The 23,134-nt window shown below is 44.5% G+C and overlaps 1 protein-coding gene across 49 annotated transcripts in view; it reads left to right on the top strand.

The window, feature by feature from the left end:
- MSI2 (musashi RNA binding protein 2) overlaps nucleotides 1-23,134 on the top strand; it is a 451,089-nt gene that overhangs the window by 387,516 nt on the left and 40,439 nt on the right. For 11 of the 49 annotated variants that reach the window (XM_083587823.1, XM_083587798.1, XM_083587777.1 and 8 more), the window contains 3 exons: nucleotides 5,098-5,136; nucleotides 12,675-12,698; nucleotides 15,088-15,204. The exons of 6 other annotated variants lie outside the window; for them this stretch is intronic. In XM_083587823.1, the coding sequence (XP_083443949.1) occupies nucleotides 5,098-5,136; nucleotides 12,675-12,698; nucleotides 15,088-15,204 (180 nt within the window). Of the gene's footprint in view, nucleotides 1-5,097; nucleotides 5,137-12,674; nucleotides 12,699-15,087; nucleotides 15,205-20,152; nucleotides 20,248-23,134 lie in introns of all 49 variants that reach the window. 32 more of the 49 variants (XM_083587795.1, XM_083587794.1, XM_083587779.1 and 29 more) reach the window with 8 other exon arrangements.

The following is a 23,134-nucleotide window of genomic DNA, read 5'->3' as shown; positions in this document are numbered from 1 at the left end:
ACACAAATAGCAGCTGGCAACATTGCCTAACCTCCTCCAAAAGCCTGGATAAAAAAAAAAGATTCCTCTTTAACAGGCACCGAAACTCAAGTAGGTTCAATACCAGAATCCTCTCTAAATGGTCTTTCTTGTGCCAGCATGCCATGCACTCCCCCTTATGGTGGAACCACGAGAAGAACCTCTCAATCTGATCTCAGTACATGAGCAGGTTGACAGAAAGGTGATCCTTCAGGAATTTGGGTTTTAAGGTAAAAGGCTTTATTATATGGCAAGGTTAACATGTTGAATTACTTTAGAGAAGAAAAGACTGAGAGGGGATATGATAGCCTTCTTCAGATCTCTTAAGGGTTGTCATGTGAACGATGGAGCAAGCTAGTCCAGAGGGTAGGACCTGATGCAATGGATTCAAAGGAGATTCTGGCTAAACACTAGGAAGAACTTTCTGATGTTAGGTTCAGCAGTAGAATGGACTACCTACGAAGGAGTCTGCTTCCTTGGAGGTTTTTAAGCAGAGATTGGATGGCTATCTGTCAGGAATTCTTTAGCTGTGATTGCAGGGGTTTGGACGACCCTTGGGGTTCCTTCCAAGTCTCTGAATTGGGATCAGAAGCATATAGACAACTAATACAGGTTCTTCAGGACTTACATTCTATGGTCCTGCCTATTGGTAGTAGTCAGCAGTCTTACAGCTGCTTTCTGGACTAGTTGGCAGCTTCTGGACAATCTCCAAGGGTAGCCTTACATAGAGCACATTACAGTCTTCCAGTCAGGAGGCTATTAGAGTGAGGATTACTATCCAGGAACAGCCAAAGCTAATAGTAGGCACTCCTTACACAAAGGTCACTCGGGCTTCCAGTTAAAAGAGTTGGCTCCAGGAGCACCTCTAGACTACAAATCTGTTCTTTCAAGGCAGGTGCAACTCTATCCAGAACATACAATCTATTTAATTCCTGGATCAGAGAACTACCAATCCACATCTGTTATGCAGGATAGATTAGGCTGGTCTTCATCTTCCTGTCTCCATGCAGAGTGGGCATCATAGGGATTCAGGAAGCTGTCTTCTAGCAAGTCAGACCATTGGTCCATCCAGCTCACTATTTCCTACACTGACCGGCAGCAGCTCTTCTGGGTTTCAGACAGAAGATCTTCCCCAGCCCTTTTTCAGTCCATAGGCAGCATCCTCCACAAGCACAGCACTGGGAAAAGTCTGTCTCTCTTGAGCCTTGTAACAAGAAGGCTTCCCCACTCAGCTGGTCATTCATGAATAAAAATGAAAACACTTAAAAATACACACATTTGAATGTTTCCCTCTCCCTCCTTCACCCTGCCGTGACAAGGGGAGGATTTTATGTTGTCACATGTCTGGCTTCAGGCTGTCCTGCAATGCCCTGGATTAGCCCAGTCACATTTGCTGGTATTTTGACTTAGAGTATTGTATACCAGGTTGAACAGATGTTTAACCACTTACTTCCAAGGCGTGACAGCAACATTATTAAATGCTGAGCTGTTGAAATGGTTGGGAAGAAGTTTGGTTGCCCTACTAAAATCTCACGGGTAGTCATCTCACTGGGAAGAGGGGGCACTTGGGACCTCCCACCCACTCGGGGATGTTCCAGGTCCCCTTTTGGAGTTTTTAGCTTTAAGTTTAAAAGCAAAAAAAAACAACTTCCAGGACTTGATCCCCTCCGTTAGCATCTTCAGTCCCGATTGCTCCCTTAAGGCCACTGTAATTGTTTCTGCTGCGCCCATTGTGCAGCTGGGCTCATCAGTAACAGTGCTGAGGTACCAGTGACAGATCCAACAGCAGACGGTAAGGGTCTCTCTCACATACCAGTCTGGTGGGCAGATGGGAGCACAGCTGGCACACATGAGCCCAATGCAGGGCAGGTACATGAAGCAGACTTAAATGGCCCTAAGCTTTGGGGGGGGGGGGCGGAACTATGGGTGGAAGAGGAAAGGTTGGGCTGAGAAACACAAGACTCACCACTAGCTTCTTTCCCAAGGGAGGAGCCCCTCACTCCCACTAACCCAGCCACCAGGGGTTCTTGACTTTAAGCCTCATGGTGCCAAGGCTGAGGAGAGACTGCAGCTACCCAAAAGCCTCATAGTGTGGGCTCCAGTTTCCAGGTAAAGATTCCTGAGGAGTTAACAGCCACCATCTTTCTGCAGAGACAGACATTCAGACGGTCTCACGGTCACCACAAGGGGGAACAAAAACCCACCAATAGGGCAGCCTGTCTGGACCCTGAGGAGCCCCCCTGCAGTTCCGTCATGTGGAAGGTTGCTGAACCAAGCCACAAAGTGGGAGGGATTTGGTGTGAAGACAGGGAAGCGGGAGCTGCAGGTGCCATGGACTTTTTAGGCAGGGGCAGCTATGTTGGTGCTTCAGTGAAGCTGCCAGTTTAATTTTTCTGTGCCTTTGAAGACTGGGGTGGGAAGGAACATCACAAATATTCAGGTAAATGGAAATGCAGCTGGTGGGGCTAAAGGGGCAGGATTCAGCGTCATCTGAGTGGGCGTTCCATCTAGTCAGGATTTGGTTAAAGAGTGCTTTACTTGTAGCAGTAGAGAAACTAATGAGTGATTTCAAATGAGATTTGCACAACCCTGAGCAATTTTGAAAATCCTCCTCCTTATTGGTTCTGATTAGTTTTCTGTGCTGTTCTTCAACTACCCATGTAAGTGCTTGTTAAGTTTTCCCTAAATGCCCAGGATTGGTGGTAATAAGAGGTTTTACAAGCATTTTCTGCTTAAGCCTTTTATAGCTGCCTGGCAGCTTGATAGGAAATTTCCCGTAGCTGTAAATGCAACATCATTAAAAGCTCATAATATAAAGGGTTATCATGAAATAAAAGGTGGTAGTAAATCTCTGCACTAAATCAAACTGTTGTGTGGCAGGCTTTGATCTTAGACGCCTGGCTGTTCTGGGCCCTAAATCAGCCTAGTTAGCATCAAGCATTTGTTGCTGGTTGTGTGTCATAGGCTGGCTCTTACAGTTGTCTTTGGCCAGAACTGCATGTCTATGACCACAAAATGTGAAACATGAATTCATTGTGGCCGGTTTCCCCACTTCCCCCACTTCTCATTGACAGTCTCAGTGATTGGGAAGAGAGATGGGGAGATGTGGGCCTTCTCTCCTTTGCAGCAGCTGCACATCATCTTTCTATCCACTCAGGGTCTGATCCTGAGGGTCTTCTGGTGATCTGCAGATCAAATCAGGAAATGTCCTAGAAGCGACATCTAGAAATTTGCACTGTCACCAGATTTTGTATTACCTGGCTTGGAACTTCAGTATTAGGAGGCCAGCAATCTGAGTCCTGAAAGTTCATCTTCAGTTTGGTTAAAAATCTGCGCCAGGGAAGAATTTCAAGTTCTTCTTTCCTAACCCATTCATCCACTTTTCTTCCTCGATGCTCCAGGTGTGATGGAATGAAGGGAGGGAGTTCCTTCTAGCAAGTGGGATGTTGCCAATGGCTGCATGCCAGGCACTGGGAAATCATGTCCCTTTCCCCATAAGCCCTTGCTACCTTCTTCATACCCTTTCATAATGTTGCCCAGACAAGGAAGGGCTGCAGTTATCATCCCAAGAGTGTAGAGCAGGCTTCCTCAAACTCGTCCCTCCAGGTGTTTTTGGCCTACAACTCCCATGATCTCTAGCTAGCAGGACCAGTCGTCAGGGATGATGGGAGTTGTAGTCTCAAAATATCTGGAGGGCTGAGTTTGAGGAAGCCTGGTGTAGACGCTATTAGCAGGTGTGTGGCTCATTTGAATCTGAAGCAGGCTCAGAATTTCAAAGGGATGCATTTATATACATTTTTTGGACTTTATTTCTAAATTTCTGTTTTTTAATTTGGCCCATTCCAAATGGGGCCAGGAACAGTCCACCCCTCTTTTCTCCTCACAGTTCCTTTGGAGCAACCCACAGGTGCAGTTGCTGGGAGACTTTCCATGAACTATGATTCACATAAGCCAAGCAGCACAAATGGAAGCACAGGTGCATGGCTAGTGGAAAGAGGGTTGTTCCACTGGAGGACTGGGGTCAAATGAATCACATGGCCAGCCTGTTTTGCTTCCAAGGCATCTTGGTACCTCTGAGTGTTTGCTGTTGCCTGGTGTGTATGTATAGAGCAATTTCCAAGAGCATTGCAAGTTGGGCAAAATCTATCAACAAAGTGCCAGTGACCCTTTGCTAAGTGGCAACCTGTTATACGGAACCGTAAATAGCTGGTCAGGGAAATGGTCCAAAATGTGTGGTGGTGGTGTTTTTAGGCTGCAAATATCTGACATGGGCAACTGTGAGCCAGTGGGCTAGTAATGTTAATGGCAGAAGCAGATAACTTTTCTGTCCAGCTGTTCACCACAAAACAATGTTAAATAATATTTAGGCTACCTGTACTATTTATGCTCTGGCTGTTGTGCATTGGTTTCCCCAACCCCTGTTAGGAATTTTCACGTTTTTGGCTACAGTTCTTCATAGTCTGAACCTCCACATGCTTCCCAATTGTTTTCTCTCTCAAACCTGGAAAACCTGGGCAACTGCTTTTCAGTCCCCATGGGCCATCTACTAGTGAGAGGGTAAGAGAAAAGGATGTGGAGGCTGGGAAGAAAACCCCCCAACCCAACCAGACCCTAGGGGATTCTTGCTTGCACGCTCCCTTCTTTTGAGGCCTCTGTTCTTGTCAGCCCCTGTGCCTGGAATACCAGAGTAGGCTCTCTAATGATGACCTCATTATGCGTGCCACTACTGAGCCCAAAATGCACTAATTTCCTGACCCGGTGAAATATATTTTAATAAGCTTGATCTAGAGCAGCGTTTAAAGACAAAGGGAAACACTTAACGTGGCTGTCAAAATAAAGCACTCTTGGGCAGATGTTAAAAATGTTAATAGGATTAATCCATCAGAAGCACCCAGGAGAGCCTGCCCTGTTTGTATACCTCTATTTGGCATTTTAAAGCACAGGGTTAAACTATTTCTTTGGAGAGAGAAAGAGAGGGGGAAATGGATTAAATTTTGAGGTCGTGCAATTTTTCTTAAATTAGTTTATAGCTTGCTGTGCTGCCCAGTAATGCCTATATTTGATTCTATGGATTTTTAGTGCTTACCGTGGGATCTTCAATCAAACCCAGTTACCCAGGCAAGTTCATTACACTTAAAAGTTTTTTAAACCACCTCTTCCTCCCCCCCCCCCGAACTTTTTAGTAGAATTCTGTCTCTCTTGATGCAACGATGGACATCTCTGTTGTGCTTTTAATAATCTCTGTAAAACATTCCTGGCTTTGTGTACTTTTGTTTTAATGGGAAATGGAACAAATACTCACCAGGGCACTAGGAAGATTTGCGCTGACAGCATCCTTTTTTGGGTTGTGACCAAAGTTGAGACTTGCCACGGGGTGCATCTGCGACATACAGCTGCAGAACGCAGCGAGAAGTTCCATCATGTCATTCATGGTACTTAGCATTTCATGAAACGGCTGGATGAGATCATCCAGACGTGCAATGTCTGGAGTGCGGCGTCATCTGTAGATCAGTCATACCCAATTCTAACTCTCCTTTTCATCTGACCCTGGGAAGACAGTGTGAATTCTAAATAGGGGCCTTAAGTCAGCCATGAATTAGATGAGTGTGAGCAAAATTTGAAAAGACACATGTATTGTTAGCTGGGAATCTGGCTGATGCTGGAGATACGTACCTTTATTGGGCAGGGTTGTACTTCCCCTAAAGCAGAGCTTCCAAACTTTTCATGTTGGTGACATGCTTTTTTAGATATGCATCATTTTGCAACATAGTAATTCCGTTTTACTAGCAAACTGGAGGTTAACCTAACCCCTTTCCAGCCCTGGGAGGAGCGTGGGGAGCGTTTGCACAACAGGCCTATACAAAGCAACTGGCACACTAATGTGTCACAATGCACAGTTTGGAAAGCTCTGCCCTAAAGACTGGTTTCCAGCTTATATGTGATTTGGGTTTGGCAGTGCACTTTGACGAAGGATCGTAAGCTCACAGGTAGGAATATCTGCTTTGTGTGCAAAAGGTCCCAGGTTCAAACCCTGGCATCTCCAGGGAAGACTGGGAGAAACCCCGCTCTAGTCCTGGAGAGCTGCTGCCAGTCAGTGTCAAAAATAGTGACTTGGATGGATGCAATGTTCTGACACAATGTTCTGACGGAATGTTCTTATGCCAGATGCCCCAGTAGTGACTTTGACCAATATTGAACTCTTTCCCAGAGAGGATTGACCTAGAGCCATGGTAATTCATGCTTTGGTGACATCCAGATTGGATTTGCAGCATTCTCAGTGTGGGGCTACCCTTGAAGACTTATCAAATCTCCAAACTAGTTCAGTATTTAGCTCCCCATGTTGACTGGGGAAGGCCCCCGGAGATTGCATTATGCCAGTTTTGAAACAAGTTCATTAACTTCTAGTTGACTTCTTGGCTCAGTGGAAGGTGCTGGGTTTGAACTTTAAAACCCTAAACCAGGGGTGGGAAACCCCTTTTCAGCCCAGGGGCTGGATAAAGAACTGGCCCACCCTCTGCAAGCTATTTTTGGCTGGGTTCAGGCTTGAGTATTCATTGATTGCCAAAATGCAGACCTTGCAGGCATCCTCTAACTTTCAAGTTTAACTTTCCTCCTCCTGGTGCCCATCAGCCCCAGCGAGCACAGCCGTATTTTCACAGGCTCATGGGATTTGTAGTCCAAAACATCTGGAGTACACCTAGTCCTGCTTTAGAGGCACCATGATCCAATGAGGAGGATTTCATTTGTTTATTTACATTTCTGTACCACTCCATAGTGAAGCTCTTCCAGCAACATGTTTGTAGTCAAACCTGAGAAAATCAGATTTTGAATTGTAGCTCAACTATGAATTCTCTGGAGAGTTTTGATCAAATTCATGCCTTCCTGGCCTTTGTTTCCCTTCTGTACCATGTGAACAGCTACCTATCTCTGTAGATGATAGTTGAGATGGAAGAGGCAAGGGTTCTGTGTGTTAAAGCATAGCCACAGTCCTTGTGTTACATGGGTAACTTCTGTGGGGAGTGCATGCATCACACGCCATAGTTATTTGTTATAACTCTTGCAGTGGCAGTTTTAATATTACATCCGCAAAAATTTACAGCTCTTCTGGAGCTCTGTGGATTACTGATCTGGGGGAGAAAGAAACCAGCAGTGGTATTTCATGTTCACCCAAGGATTGTAAATCAATATACAAGTTTTTAAAGTAAATTGCTCATAATAATATTACACCCCAGACATTTCCTGCTTTTGCCTTTTCCAAACGTAGCCTCAGCCTGGCCCAGTTATAGGAATCATGAAAGAGAATCTCTATTTGCAGGAACAGCTGGGAGCCTCTTAACTCTTTTTCCAGGCTGATCAAAGGGATTGGAAACTATGTTGGGGGGGGGGGAAGGTTATCAAAATTTCCTTTTGCTTTATTTCTCTCTGTTCAACCTGAAGACAGTTGTTGAATTCTTGGCTTTACAATATTTTGACCTAGGTATTGTACGAACCTAACCACAGACTTGTATTTTGAAGACTACATATTCTGCAAAGGGAGGGGAAGTGCTTTTTAAAAGGATAAAATCAATGATACTGTTAGTGCTTTCCTCATCCTTGTGCATCTTCTTTTAGATGAAGTTTTAGAATACTTTCCTGAGCATTGTCTCTTCTGGTTTCTTTTCATGTGGCACCTATGAAAAGCCTTAGGCTGTGAATTCAGTACATCACATTCCACTTTGCTTAATTCCCTTCAAGCCTATTGGTCACTAAAGGGCAATCCAAACTAAGCCACAGACTTGGCACTTAAATTGGGCACACGTAAAAATGATTTGCTCTTTCCATTTTTCCTCCTGAAGCCCAAGCCTGTCTGAATGAAACCTTTGTCATCACATTTAATCCCTGTTTGAGAGCATAATGGCAAGGTAAGTTTTAATGCCATACAGGTGTTTTGCCTTTTTAGAGCCAGCCATCTAGTGCTTTTGTTCAGTCCCCTGTTTGTTGGGCTTTTAAAAGAATGGAATTATTAAATTGCCACTCCCTCAAACAAGCTGATAAAAAAGTTACCTCATAACACACCTAAAGGGGTGATGGGCTTTCCTTCACTGGAGGTTTCCCAGAGGAGAGCTGTAGCTCTTGACCACCTTCCTTCAGCAGCAGATCAGATGAGATGACCTGTAAGAACCTCTTCAGCTCAAGAAACACCAGACACCACCCAGCCAAAGTTCAGCACAGTCAGTCTTGGTGTTTTCAATGACATACTTGAGCATTTGTTTAAAGCAGGGAGTCAGTTAATTTGTTGTTGTTGTTTAGTCGTTTAGTCGTGTCCGACTCTTCGTGACCCATGGACCAGAACACGCCAGACATTCCTGTCTTCCCCTACCTCCCGCAGTTTGGTCAAACTCTTGCTGGTAGCTTCGAGAACACTATCCAACCATCTCGTCCTCTGTCGTCCCCTTCTCCTCCATCTTTCCCAACATCAGGGTCTTTTCCAGGGAGTCTTCTCTTCTCATGTGGTGGCCAAAGTTTTGGAGTCTCAGCTTCAGGATCTGTCCTTCCAGTGAGCACTCAGGGCTGATTTCCTTCAGAATGGATAGGTTTGATCTTCTTGCAGTCCATAGGACTCTCAAGAGTCTCCTCCAGCACCATAATTCAAAAGCATCAATTCTTCAGCGATCAGCCTTCTTTATGGTCCAGCTCTCACTTCCATACATCACTACTGATCACTGCCTTGCTGTGGCGAAGGGGCTTGAATAACTCAGAGAAGCTATGAACTATGCCGAGCAGGGCACCCAAGATGGACAGGTCATAGTGGAGAGTTTTGACCAAACGTGATCCACCTGGAGCAGGAACCGACAAGCCACTCCAGTATCCCTGCCAAGAAAACTCCATGGACAAAGACAACAGTCAATTAATAATGTTTATTAAATAGTCCAAAAGAAGAATTTTTTTACAGTTTTTCTTGAAAAGCAACAGCATACCACCAGGCAAGCATTGCGCCGTTCCAAGTTCTTTTAAATCTGTCAAATTAAATGTGAGGTCAGAAGTTAATTAATAATGTTAATAATAATAATCTGTCCGAAAGACTGCTTGCCTTCCCCTCATGATGTTGTTTGCGCTGTGGAGAAAGCACTTGCTTGAACAGAGCCTCTCACCAAATTGGGGCCTAAGGGCTTCTTCATCAAAACCAGATGTGTCCTTCTCCTCAACATGGCTGTTCAAGTAGTTAGGGAACCTATTGATGCAGGAAGCATGGGGGGGTAGAATATTATCTGTGAAAAATTGAACTCTAAATGCCGGCTTTAGCTCTCGCTGACAAATAAAGGCAGCATGAAATTGATCGGAATCCTGGGGGCTTTCTTGGGCAGCGCTGGAGCCCATTCAAAACATTAATTGTAAAATATCCGCTAATTGGAATGCCTAAATCCACTTTAGTGCTTTTGAATGGCTCTGGCGTCTTGTTTTTCTCCAGGCAATTAGAAGTGCAACACAGACAAAGGAGCTTGAGAGATCTGTTCAGCAGGGACAGGAGTGTCTGGGCCTTTGGATAACACACCAGGTTGCAATGGAGTCTCAGGTGTCCTCCTTCAAACTTTAATAAGCTGGCACAGCACAGGATCTGTAGGAGGGAAGTTCTTGATCAGTACTGGCTCTGCTTCCCATCCTTTGAGGGCCAGCCTTGAAGTGACAGCAGCAACATTTACACATGTTGTATCTGGGGGAGAGGTATATTTTCCTAGAAACAAGATGCTGTTTTTTGAGTGCTTGGAAATTGTGTCCCCCCAAAAAACCTCCTTATGTCCAGTAGAGTGTAAAATCTGGTTGTGCCATGCTATGCGTTAGTATTTGGGTGGGAAACCCATAGCATACAGATGTTGTTGATGTGGGATAGTGGCTTTCGAGTTTGTGGCAAATTTTTTACACAATTGTCCGAATGACATATTGAAAAATAAAGTAGCAACTGAGTTTTTGAGTGCAGCATTTGAATTAATTTGAGAAGAACATCATGGTTCATAAAAGGGATGCGCTCAGGATGAGGTATGGCTGTAGGGCATGGCATTTTGGGGATAAAACTAAATTTTTGCAAATTTCTTCAGAGGCGTCTTTAAAATATGTTCTTGGGTGTAAGGAATTAAATCTGTTACTATTTTTGTGATTGGATAACATTTAGCTTGGTAGGTCTACATTTGTCAAAGAAGCACATAAACTGCTTTCAATAATAATAATAATAATAATAATAATAATAATAATAATATCATCTAACCAAGTACTTTGCAATCATTTTTAATGATTTCTATGCAATTTTACACACATTTTACTTACCAAGTGGAATTTGAAAGTTGAAAAATTCAGCACGCCCTAGTACGGCAGCCTGTGCCCCTGGATCCATTGGGCTAGGGAAGGGAATGTAGCTCAAACCAAATTGTGTCCTTTCTTGCTGTAGCCCCCAGCCTTTCCTGATGACTCCAGTCATAACATTCTTAATTTTATTGAAAGGAACACCTGAAATCATGCTGAGGGTGACCTACAGGGTTTTTTCCCTCCCCCAAGTAAAGGCAAGCAGCCAGATTTGGGAAAACATTTGACTACCACCCTCAAGCCTGATCTCCGAACTATATCTCTGATTTATATTCTTCCAGCCTGTGCTGCAAGAGGAGCAACATGGTGCTATAACTCCCATCAACCCTACCCAGCATGGCCCAATGGCCAGGGTTTTATTTACGGTTTCAAATGTATAGCCCTTCCTTTCTTCCCAAGGTGAGCCCAGGGCGGTTCACAATAATAACATTTACCATTTGAAAGATAACTTTAATGAATTGCAAACTGTGGTATAAAAGCTCCATAAAGCTATTAGCCAAAAACCTGGATTAACATTGACAATTATAATGAAAGTCTTCTATGTGTTTCTGAATGCAGAAAACGCCTTAGGGTGATCCATAGCTGGGGTGCCTCCACTAAGAGTGCCTTATCTTGTGTCCCTGTCCCTCATGCTATTCCTATTGATGAGACCACAAGCAGGACCTCCCCCCCCCCCCTTGGAAATTTTGAAATGGATGGTACTTTGGTCCCAGGTCATTTAGAGCTTTGTACCCTAGTACACCTTGAACAGAGCTGGGCAGCTCACAGGATGAGAGGAGTTGTCGTCCAAAACATCTGGCGGAACCTTCATATTACATATTATGTGCCATATTGTGCCTTGCCATTCTATTAAAAGCACGATGCTTTCCTGGTTTGTAAGCAGCATTTAATAAATGTGCTATCCAGCCAAGCACTCCATGATTTTGGAAGGCTAGCACCATATTTTATATTAAGCTTTGATGATGGTTTCAGAGTGCCACAGATACCAACAGCTACACTGCTTATTTGGAGAGCATCTAAAGCTTAATTATTTGGTGGGAGTGCAGATACAGCTGTTATGGGCAGTACCCATTCACTGCACCTCAAGATTTGAACTCCTTGGAGTTGCAAGTTGCAGGTGATGATATCACACTAGGAAATAACAATTGAAAGAAGCGTTCTGTAGTGAAGTGGGTGCTATCTACTTTCATAAAAACAGTTCGTCTCGTAATAAGAACTGCACAAGGAAGTGTGCAACACATTTGGAGCAGCTGTATTCTTAGGTGTGCAAGGGTGTACAAAGCAGTGTGTAAAGGCAAGGATAGGGCAATAGACAAGTGAGGCCTGGGTTCAAATCACCATGAACTTTACTAAGTGACTTCAGGCAGAGTTTCTGTATCTTAGACTAACCTGCCTCACAGGGTATAAGTGAAAGGTCTATTGGGAGCAGAGGAAGACCCATATCTGCTGCTCTCAGATCCTCAGAGGAAAACATTCAAAAAAAGTAAGAAGTCTATAAATGCAATCTGAAAGGTGTACTCCGAGGCTGGTATCGTAGAGGAGTCTTGGGATGTGTTGTGCCTCCTCTTGGGTGATGAAATGTCTCAGGCAGAGGTCTATGAGGAGCAGAGAATCTGAGTCACTGTTAAAAATAATCAAGGTTCCCACCCCCACCCACCCCAATCTACCTTTGGCTACACTACACGACCCCAAAATGGCATCATGGCAACCAGGAAGCAGAGCTGTTGTATAGGCAAGCTGAGGGGCTGGTGCTATGACTGGCCAAGGATTTGTTGGAAGGGACAAGGGAAAACTTCCTTTAGCTTCCAGTTGTTCGGTCCAGAAAGTAATCTGTTAAATTGTTACACATCTTTGCCTTTCAGTAGCAAACATCCAGACAAACTTCCTTCCTCTTCCATTCCTGCTGTTGCTGACACCCATCCTATCCCTCTATTGTTCACCCTGATGTTGTACACAAGTGTCATAAGAAAACATGATAGCTAGATCTGGGGTGTGGCAGCTTCTGGAAGCAGGTATACTTGATAGGTGACCCACATGCCCATCCCAGCTGACATGGCATCCAGGTGTGGACATACTGAAAATGATTTCGTTTCTGCACTTGCTTGGGTCTAGTCTCTGCAAGCAGTTTCTCTTTTCTTTCCTGCCCAGCCACTGCAACCTTGATAACCACTTCAGCACCACAATTGAAGAGCATGCCAATTAACCTCCACATTTAATGAGAATGGGGCCTAGCTTTTCTTTGAGCAAATGTTTTGTGTATGGGGGACGGGCTCCGAGGACAGCTGCATTTATTTACCTGGAATGTTTTTTTCCTCCAACAGCCCTATTACCATATTTAAATGCAAGTATGTCTCTCTTAATTCATATTTTGCAGTAGTTTAGAGACACTTTAGCCTCTCACTTCTGTTCAGTTTTTCCCTGTTAGCAATACATGTAGCTACAGTGATAGAACTAGAGCTAGCAGGCTTGTAGTTGGCTGAGTTCTTTGGATCTCTTTTTCTCTCTCTTATCTTTTCCTCTGCTTTCCGAATCCTCTTTTTATTTTCTTTGCCTCTGGCCTCCATATGGTTGTCTTCATAATGAGGAACTATGAGCAGCGTAATCACTGGCTAAGAGTGCCTCCTGTCTTTTGTCATCACAACCAAAATTGGCAATACAAATTAGAGTTCTCCAAAGCTCACCTCAAATTAACTCTGAAATTACTTGAGTTCTTTGGGAAAAAATGGAAGGAACTTGGGTGATTTTTCTGAGCCACTCCGAGGGCTCAGAGAAATTATTGGCCTTTCTGCCTTCTCCTTCCTTTAAAGGTCTCCCCACACGCTCCCAGTTTCATGATCTTCATTCTGAAGTAATGGTAGCAGCAGTGAAAGCAGACCAACACGTTAGCTAACAACCTACCGGCCCATGGGGAACTGTGACAGATGTAGTTCTCTGAAGAGCCACTGCCCTCATTTAAGATCAAATATGGGTGGGTATATGGATTCTGTAGGGGCAAGCCAACTACATCTCCTATGCTGTCTTCTTCCCCAGAAGGCTGCTCCGACTGGATGACAGAAGTAATGAGAGTGGGTGAAAACCCTCTCCTCTCTTCGCTCCATGTACTTGCAACTTTTGCTGCTGCTGCCACCGCTACAACTTCAGTGGCCGAAGTGGATTTAGGGCAGCACGACTGGTTCCCCCACACAGGGCGCCAAGCTGAGGGGGTGCCTTCCAGCCTCCTTTCCAAAGCCTAGTAAGTGCTTGCCCAGCTTTGGGAAGGAGACAGGAGGACTCTGGGGCCCTGCCAAAATCCCCGTGCCTCCTTCCCAAAGCCCGGCACCTCACCTACCAGATTTGGGGAAGGCGGCACAAGGGCAGTGTCAAATTTTGGCCTCACCCAAGGCATCGTATTACCAAGATCCGCCCCTGTCAGTGGAAGGGAAGGGAGGAGAGTGTGTTCTGAGATGGCTGGCAGGAATAGGCAGGAGAGAAGCAAGCTCACATTCTGATTAAAGCCGGTGGGGGGGAATTGAGGGCTTTTAAAAGCTCGCCCCTCATTTGAGCTTGTTTCTGAACCCAAGCTCAGAGGACTGCACCAGCATCCCTAAACAAAATTTGACAAAGGGCAGAAAACCCTCCCAGCATCTCCTTGTCCCTGCGGCCCAGGGCATCTTTGATTACCAGCTCCTTATTGCTTTTGAGAAGCTCCTCCTCCTCAATGGTGGCTGGTCCCTATCGTGCAGCCCCAACTGCTGTTCTACAGATCCTTGACTTGACTGTCAGCACTTACAGACTCTTGGCCTGCAGAATTGCCTTCCTCACAACCTTCTGCCCTGCCCTGTCTCAGCGGACCTATCTCAGGGTAGCCATATTCAGGAGTCTTCCTCATTCACATCTAAGCAGGGCACTGGACCAGCTCTAGGTATGAGAGGAACCCTCAACAATGATGGGCCTTTCGGGCTCCCTCCCACATCAGTGAGCTCCCTGTAGCCTTACCTGGTGGCAGCGACACACAGCCGCAGCACTCTGATGAGTACCAGCCAGTTGTGTCTGGGGGAGCTTCCATTTTTGTTTCCCACAGTGCCCCTTCCATAGCCTCCATTCAGAGCATTGTGGAGGATTAAAAGGGTGTCCCTCACTCAGCAGGGTTCCAGAAATACTTTTTAAAAAGTGTGTGTGCTGTGTATTGATGCTGGACCTGGTGGGGGCTTTGATGTTCATTGCAAAAGAGTGCAGGGCTTGGCAGGAGTTGAAGCTTGCTTCCTCCCCCCGCCACCCTCATCCCTTCAAGCACTTTTCTCCTGCATCCCAAACCACTGGACCTAAGGCTCACCGCCTGCCTTCTGCTTTGACCCGGGAGTTTCATTTTGTGCTGCTTCAGTGGAAGATCTACTCACATGTTGATTTTGAATTTTTGCACAAAATAAGAAGGAATATAGGCTCCCGTCTCTGCTTTAGCAGGACCACTGGCTGACCATTCACAACTGTGCTGAATTGCTCTGAATTTCTCCGTTATTATGTCCCATGGGCAGCTGCCACTTTTACCTTGCAGGAGAAAGGGAATTGCATCAAAGCGCTTCCACTCTTAAGACCCACCCAAAGTCCTCTGCAGTCAATGCTCTCTCATAAATACACACACACAGTTGTTCCCGCTCATACTCGCCCTTAACCCGCCTCTTTTGTTGTGGCCGTTGTAAACACTGGCTGTCCGTTGCACCTTTCCTCTTACCCCTTCTTGTTTTTCCCCACGGCCAGGTTTTCCAGCAGCAGCCTACGGACCAGTAGCAGCGGCAGTGGCAGCAGCAAGAGGATCAGGTAGGGGGGGCCGTGGAAGAGGCGGCTACATGGCATACCTTCAGAATGCAGGGCCAGGTAAAAGCTCTGTCGGTATTCTATGTGGCTGCAGCTGTCCATCCCTTTCTCTGACTTTTCTCACAGTGATCTGGGGGTGCGGGGATACCCACCAAACAAAACCAAATACTACAAGCAGAGCCCATAAGACTCAGAGCAGAGCATAGGCTGCAAGACCAGATGGTCTTTGCGGATCCACCCATTACAAAGTCCACCCTACTGGGAGTTGTCAACTGGACCTTTTATGAAAATGTCAAGGACAACAAAAGTTTTCATTTCTCCACAGTTTGCACTGGGCTAACAATGCAATCACAATCACACCCACATATACACACACCTGTTAATTCCTCAACTTGTTAGGGCAGCAACCTGCATCTCCAACTTTAATGTTTGGAGCGAATGCAGTGAGTAAGTTACTCTCAGTGGTGGCCCAATCCAAAGCAAGAAACTACATATCCATTAATATCAGCAAGGATTCCAAATTATGGTGTTTAGGAATGCTCTATCAAACTTCGATCTATGGAGGATACCATGATCAACCTCCTACAAATCAGCTTAGCATTCAGCTATTTAGTAAGTTCCGTTTATTCATCTGTCTCGTGAGAAAAGGGAACTATAGTGTGTGTCCCTGCCCTTTGAAATGGTGGCACTCCAGATCTGGCCAATGCGAACATTATACAGCATTATACAGAATAGGGTAAGCAGTGCAGCTTGCCTTCTCTCGTGCCATTTTTAGGTGGCAAGTCTGGTCAGCTGGACCTGGATGCTAGAAAAATAGTTCTCCCCAGTTACTTCGTAGTTCAGACATCTCACTAAAATATGGTTGGGGTGCTTAAGCATGGTTCTGGTGTGATGTTTGAATTGACAAAACCATGGTTTGCAATTGGCCAACAAACCAGAATCTGATACAATGGTGGAACTGGATTTTGTGCTAACTCTGGTTTGGTGTGATATTGATAGCCATTGTTTGACCTCCAGAAGCTGTACCAAAAGGGAGATGAGAGTGATTTGATGGACTTAGGAAGCTGAGTGGCAGAATACAACAGCAGACAAGCTGTTCTAAACTGTAGTCTGCTAGTATGTTTGGAAGCTCATACCAAGGTTTTGGTTCTAAACTAGGGTTAGCACAAACGATGACATGGCATGATGTCTAAATTGCACCATAGTTTGAAGTCAGTTGCAGTTTTAGGAGTGCAACCTAAATCAGGGCATAAATTGGAATGGCTCTCTGAAGAGTATAACCTTTTGCAGACATCTTTAAAAATACTTTTTGCTCTTTGAGCTTGAATATTGTTCCATCTTTTGTTACCTGCTGCAAACTCTGGCTCCAGTTTTATGAGAAATATGTGCCCACCTATAAAAAGCTCCACTTCCGTCCACTCTGTTCTCCAGTGCCCCTCCTGCTAGGGGAAGTAGTTAAGCCACTATTACATCCTAGCATTCCAATTTAGGGGAAAGTGAATTATCCCTTTGGCATAATTGAGTGAAATCATGAGTGGGCTGCTAAGACTTACCAGTGCCTCTCTTTTGCTGTATTTGCTTGTTGGCTGATACCTTGGTTGTGCCTGAAGCCATTCTGAACCCTAAATACAAAGCAAGGACAAAGGGTAGACTGCTGCTTTCAGTGGGTTTTATTGCTCCCCAATCTATCTTGCTTGCTCATCTCTGTGTACTGTCTTGTGCGTTTATCCGGCCGTTTGTTCTTGCTAATATTAACTGGGTTATTGCACTGGGGGTGGCGGTGGGGGCAATTGGAGACAACACGATTGGGCCCAAATTCCCCAGCCAGATTGTACACGTTGAGACATGTAGCAAACAACTTGGAGGTAACTGTTTTATTCAGCTCTCTCATGATGAAGCTTGTTTTTGACATGGAAATTTCTACACTCATTAGCTGTAGGCCTCTTCAAACCGACACAAAACAAAAGGTCCCAGAGGTGGGGGAAGTGCTGTCAAGCAGCAACACACACACACCGCAATAGACTTTGGCGGGGGGGGGCGGGGAGACTGAATTATTTAGGGTCCAAAGTGGGATGTTTGGAGAACTCCGTTCCATGCAAACTGGCACTGCTTGCGGGGCTACAAAGGATTCATCCGTAGCAGTTTATCGTATGTAGGGAAAGTCCAAGGGTTGGTTTGCTCAAAGATAGCAAAGGGATTTTTTTCCCCCTTTCCTTTTTCAAAATCCTTTTCTGAAAAGGATTCCATTTATTATTTGAGGAAGAATGGACAGATTCCCTCGTCCCTTACCTACACTTTGGGCCCATTTGGCTCCGGTTTAATTTTAAATAGAGATGATCAGTTTTCCCACAAAAAGAACAAGGGTTCTGCCAGATTAAGTCTGATCTTCACTGTTGTCCTGTTTTAATCAGAGTGTCCCATCACAGCTGAACTGAGTGTCAGCCAATTTCTCTGCTTGATATCATTTGGTTGGTTTTTTTGTTTTTTGTTTTTGTTTTTATTTTTATTTTTTGGATTTTTTTTTCTTTTTTAAAGAACAGATTAACTTTGTGATACCAAAAAAGAAAAAAAAGAAAATTCTAACCCTGAAATTAACACCAACATATATGGCAAGTTTAAAGAGCAGTATGGTGCCCTGTATATATTTCTTGTGTGTTTTTGAAAAAAAATCTCTGCACTTGCAGATCTACCCTAGTGCTCCCTCAAGGAAACTGTCTGTTGATGTGCAGAAGTGGTTTCCATTGACAAAGAAGCCTCTTCGGCTCAGGGACAGCATTCCATTTGCAGCCATTTCCATCAAAGGGAATAGCATTGATAGTGAAGTGTATTTAAGAGCAATGGAGTCAGCTTCATGTTAATGGCACTCAGGCCTGATTCATTACAGAGGGGGAATGACAAATGGAAGTAATTGGCTTCAATATTTTGATGATTAGAGCAATATCACTCGGGGCACACTTGCAAGACGACTTAAGTGACTACTAAAGCGAAGACACACCTGTGTCTTAAGATGTACGAATGTTAAATGTCTAAACCACAAGACATCAGTTCAGTGTATATTTATTGATCTCTCACTGCTGAACGGATTTTTTTTTGGGGGGGGGGAGGTCTGCACCCCTGCAGAAGTTTGTAGTTGGGCCCTGTGATTGCAGCACTGCCGTAAACACAATTATTATTATTTATTAAAATAGTATACCACCCTATACTCTCAGGTCTCAGGGTGGTTCATAACATAAGAATTTGTGTGTTCATGGATCTTTAAACCACACTTCATAAGGCTGGCTGTTGGATGTAGAGAATTCTGTCCTCACTCCCCACTCTGGCCTCCTGTGCATCCCGTAAGGGTACTCTACTAATTACAATCCACAGGCAGATGACCCCTCCCTGGAGCAAGGGCCTATGCTTTTAATTTTGGTGGGGAAACATTTATTTTATTTTTATTTTTTCTTTACTAAACTGCTATACTACCTTTCAATCCGAGGATCACAGGGCAATATTAGCCTGGGAGTTGGGGCTGTATGTTTCTTCGTTCATATTTATAGAAACATTTATATACCTCCTTTCAGCCCTGAAAGGTCCCCCAAGGCAGGTTACAGCAGTGAAAACACTTCTGTAATTACAACTGGAGAGCATTGAGAGAAGCCAAGATAAAGCAAATGAAACCAGCCTCCCAGCTGGCCACAACATGAACTAAAAGTTTGGCAGGAAAAAGAATGTATTGACCGCCGCCTACCTGAATGGCATTGTAGAAGGGGCCTATCTTATCTCCTTTGGGAGGGAGTTCTGCAGCTGTGGGACTATCACCAAAGAGGCTCTGCCTGGTAACCGTCACGGGCAGTGCCCATGTGCCAAACGTTAGCCAGACCGTTATTAAAACCACGCAATTGTTGAGGACATTGCAACCCTCCATATAAGCCAAGCCTTTACACCCACCTTGACAACATTTCACTTTCCGCTTATTATGTTATTGATGAATCAGGACCTGGGTCACATTGGCATGACGGTCTGCATCTTGTAACAAACTCTTCCAATGCACAAGTTTCACTATCAATACCACATTTCTGTTACGATTCAGAGCATGTATGGATTTCGTGGGCAGGCTTCCCCATTCAGTTTGATGGAGGTGGCAGCTTGATGCACAAACCTCTTTGCCTGTTGGCAAAATCCACTTGGAGGGAAGGGAGCCATTGGGGCAGAGTTTACTGGAAAGGTATTGATGGTTTGAGGTGATTTTTTCCTCTGGCATATTTAAAGCACCAGTGTTTAGTGTGCCCTCCCCCCCCCCGCCCAGTTCAGACACTCAACCAAGCATTGTCAGCAGTCCATGAAGTTGATGGGAGCCCTTCTCCTCCCCCATGGGGGAGCTCTGTGTATCCAGTGCCCTGATTCATGCAATTCTTCCTGCACTGGGCCATCATGCATACAGGCCCCTGCATGGAGCACCCCTCACACACTTTATTTGGATAGATGGTGGAAGACCACCATGTCCGTTCTTCTACCCTGTTAATAGTACACTGAGCCGATTTCACCCTTTCCTGAAAATGCTGTTTGCTTCTTCGTTTCACAAAGGTGAAGTTGGGGAGCGGGGTTAATCCGGGGTTTTGCTTTGTTTTTTAAAGGAATATACAATTTGGCAAGTAAAATGCATTAGCCAGATAGTTCTGTGGCTTTAGTTTCTTCCCTCATGGCTGGAAAACGGGATGGCCAGTGATTCTGTTGCTTGGCCTTGGGGAGGCACCAAAGTCTACTTGCTTGACCACTTGTGAGTGACTGCACTAAGAACGAAGTGGTAAAAGCCCCAAAGAGAAAGATCCCCCAGAGTTCCTTCTTGCTCCCCTCCACCTTGGCCAGAGTCCTGCTCCTACTTCTGAAATCCTGAGTTCACCAGTTCCTTACTGTCCTTTATACTTGCCAGCTATAACCAATCTCATAACATGAGCTACTGACCTTGATGGTGAGTGTGAGCAGTTATGTTCTTGTTGTTTTCTCTCTTGCTTGGTTGGGGCTGCTGTGAGAGAGGGTGTCTGTGAGGCATTCTTTCCGGCCTCTCTTACACTGGGACGTGCACTCCTCTCAAACACTCTTCTGAGCACGCTCAGCAGGAAGGTTTGTCCACACCTATTAATCCTCTCTCTGTGTCCAGCTTCTTGTTAGTAGCAGCTGGTTGCATGTTTTTTTTGCTTGTTCAGATGAAACGGTTTAAGAAACGACTCATATCCAACTCTTGAAAAATGTCTCTCTCTCTCTCTTTCTCTCTCTTTTTAAAAATATATATTTATTTTTGTTTATTTTAGTACACTTTCTCTCTTTTGGTTTTTTTAAAAATTACTTTCCCTTACTTAATAAAACAAAACACTTGTTGTTCGTGAAACATCTCACATCTCCCCTTGCCTGTTCTTAGAGTGTTATGTATCTGTGGGACTGAACTAAATGCATGCACTTGTTGTAGTTGTAACCGGTAGCAGTAGACGTAGTTGTAGAACATGCATTGTTGAGTTGATATTATAGGTTCTTGTCGGCTCGAAAGAGCATGGCAGTTGCAGTGTAGCCGCGGTTTGATTGGAAGTGTAGGTCAAGCTGTGTAGAGCAATGCTGAACACCTGGATGCATAATACAGTGATCATTATCTCCCAAACTTGGGCCTACCAAATTCAATCAGGACATTTTATTATTCTGCAAGGGCCCTCGGTGGTCTGGCGGGGGGTAGTCAATTGACCGTTGTAAAAGAAAAAAAGTGACCCTTCTTTTAATTCTAAATACACTTACTTGTGAGTAGTTCCCACTTAAGCCAATGGGAGTTACTCATATGTAAGTGCTTTATGATTTGACGCCAAGTTTAATTTCAGCAAGCATTGTACACTCAAGGCTTCCTACAGAACATTAACCTTCTTAATATTCTGCATTAGCGCTCCGAATCCTTTTTGGAGGCCTTAAACCAGGCCGGCAGAGCAGGAAAGCCGTCCATTGGAGACCTAAGTCATGGAGAGTATGTACAATGACTAACCGCCAGAGTATGCAGAGGCACAAGGGAATTGGTTTTAGATCCTAAAGTGCAAATTTGGCTACGCCACAAACTTGCCACTGTTTGTATTCATTCCCACATTGCCAAGTTTTAGGATAATGTTTTGGTTTTTCCTCCCCTCAAGCAGTACTGAACATTTCATGAACAGTCAGTATTAGGTGTCCCAAGGCAAGTCTCATCATCTTCCTCATCAAACCAGCAAAATCGTCTTTTGCTTCTTCTCCCTCCCTGCATTTCTTTCTTTCTTTCTTTTTTGCACCTAGTTTTCTGTACTTGGCTTCTCAAAATTGTTTTCCAAATGAGCAGCAGTGGGTAGGGTTGGCAGCTGGTAATTCAAGTCCTGAATGCCACATTACATTTGGTTTGTGGCTGCTACTGTTTTGTCAGCACATATCCTGCTGAGAGTAGATTGCGTACATCACCGTTCCCCTCCCACCCAGTTCGACATCTTGCCTGAAGATGCACTGCTGGTTTGGAGTGTGTTCAATTTACCGAGCATGCTCAGTGTAGACGGTTAAATCCAAGCAGTTAACTCAGCATATGTTACTGGAAGAAATAAGGTACGCTAAATATTGTTTCATTGTGCAGTTAAGAATATTGTTCTAACAGATCGTAAAACACACAGACTCCCCGCCCCTCCAAATGTTGTTGACCCAGATGACAAGTACATACCCTTCATTGATTGAAGGTGTCCCACTTCCCTTATCGTGCCAGTATAGTTGTAAATCTTACGCACTTGAGGTATGATTATATAACTTGTCTCTTAAGCAGCAAATCTACTACAAGGAATGGGGCCCACTGTTAAATGTGTGATGCAGGAAAATCAGATGGGTAACGTATCTAAAAGTTAGCAAAGCGGAAAATTGCATAGGAAGTAGCAATCCACGTCGTACACTTAATTCCAGTACTTTCAAATATTTAGTCTTGTCATTAAGCACCTCTCCTGTTTGCAAATTGCAGTAATAAAAAAAGAAAAAAGATGGGAGCAACAGTTGGTTTGTGTACAGAGAATGATGATGGGGAAATTTGTAGCAACAATGTTGGAACAGTTTCAATAGCCACTTGTGTTTTCTTCACAGTCCAAGGGATAGACCTTGAAGCAAGCCCTAGATGCTTAAATGTATATATATTACTGTCTAAAAAGTGTATAACATTTAATCCAAGTCATGTAGTCAGAATGTTAACAAGCACCACCTGGGGGATAGCAAGTGGTTTTCGAATGTCTTTCTCCTCTGAAAGACCCAATAATTACAACTGGAGCCCTAGACAGCTGGTGCAATAGAAAGAGAAAATCTTAATGCATCTTAATGCACCTACTAATTTTCACTCTATAGTGTGGTAAAAAGAAGATGCATCTATAAATCCTTCTATTTGCCTAGCCCTATAAATGCTTCTATTTGCCTAGCCAGCAGAATGAGACTGGAATGATTTGTCCATAAGTTCAGAGCAGGAGGGTTATCCAGTAGACCAAATATTAAGCTAAGGCTTAGAAAGGGTCTTTTAATGTAAAGAACGACACTACAACCTGGTACGCCCTTCCCTGCCTTGTGCTTCCTATAGTAGGTTGTATCCAGAGATAACTGTGTCCATTGGTTTTCTTCATTCCACCACTGTATCTATGCTCTCCTTTAAAAGCAAGCACTTGAACTAGCATATATAACTCATAGCACTTTGACATATTTGAATGGCTTTTGCGTCCCCCTGCACTTCCATTGCCTAGTTCTACTTGTCCACTTTTGGACCACCAGAAAAAAATTATTATCCTGGTTCCTTAGGCATGGTTCACCCCAGACTGGACGGTCCTCAGCTCCTGTCAATTTCCCCACATTTAAAAGCTGGTCTGCTAACTTTTAAGCGCCAGCTATCTGGTTCAGACGGAGACGATCCTTTTCATCCTGGCCTGGCTTGTCCCTAAACATTCCCCAGTGCCTAAGAAACCCAAAGCCCTCCCCCTGATGCCACGGTCTGATC

This window comes from Podarcis filfolensis, assembly GCF_964270895.1.
Source record: "Podarcis filfolensis genome assembly, chromosome: 15".
NCBI lineage: Eukaryota > Metazoa > Chordata > Lepidosauria > Squamata > Lacertidae > Podarcis > Podarcis filfolensis.
This window is presented reverse-complemented; position numbering and strand designations above follow the sequence as displayed.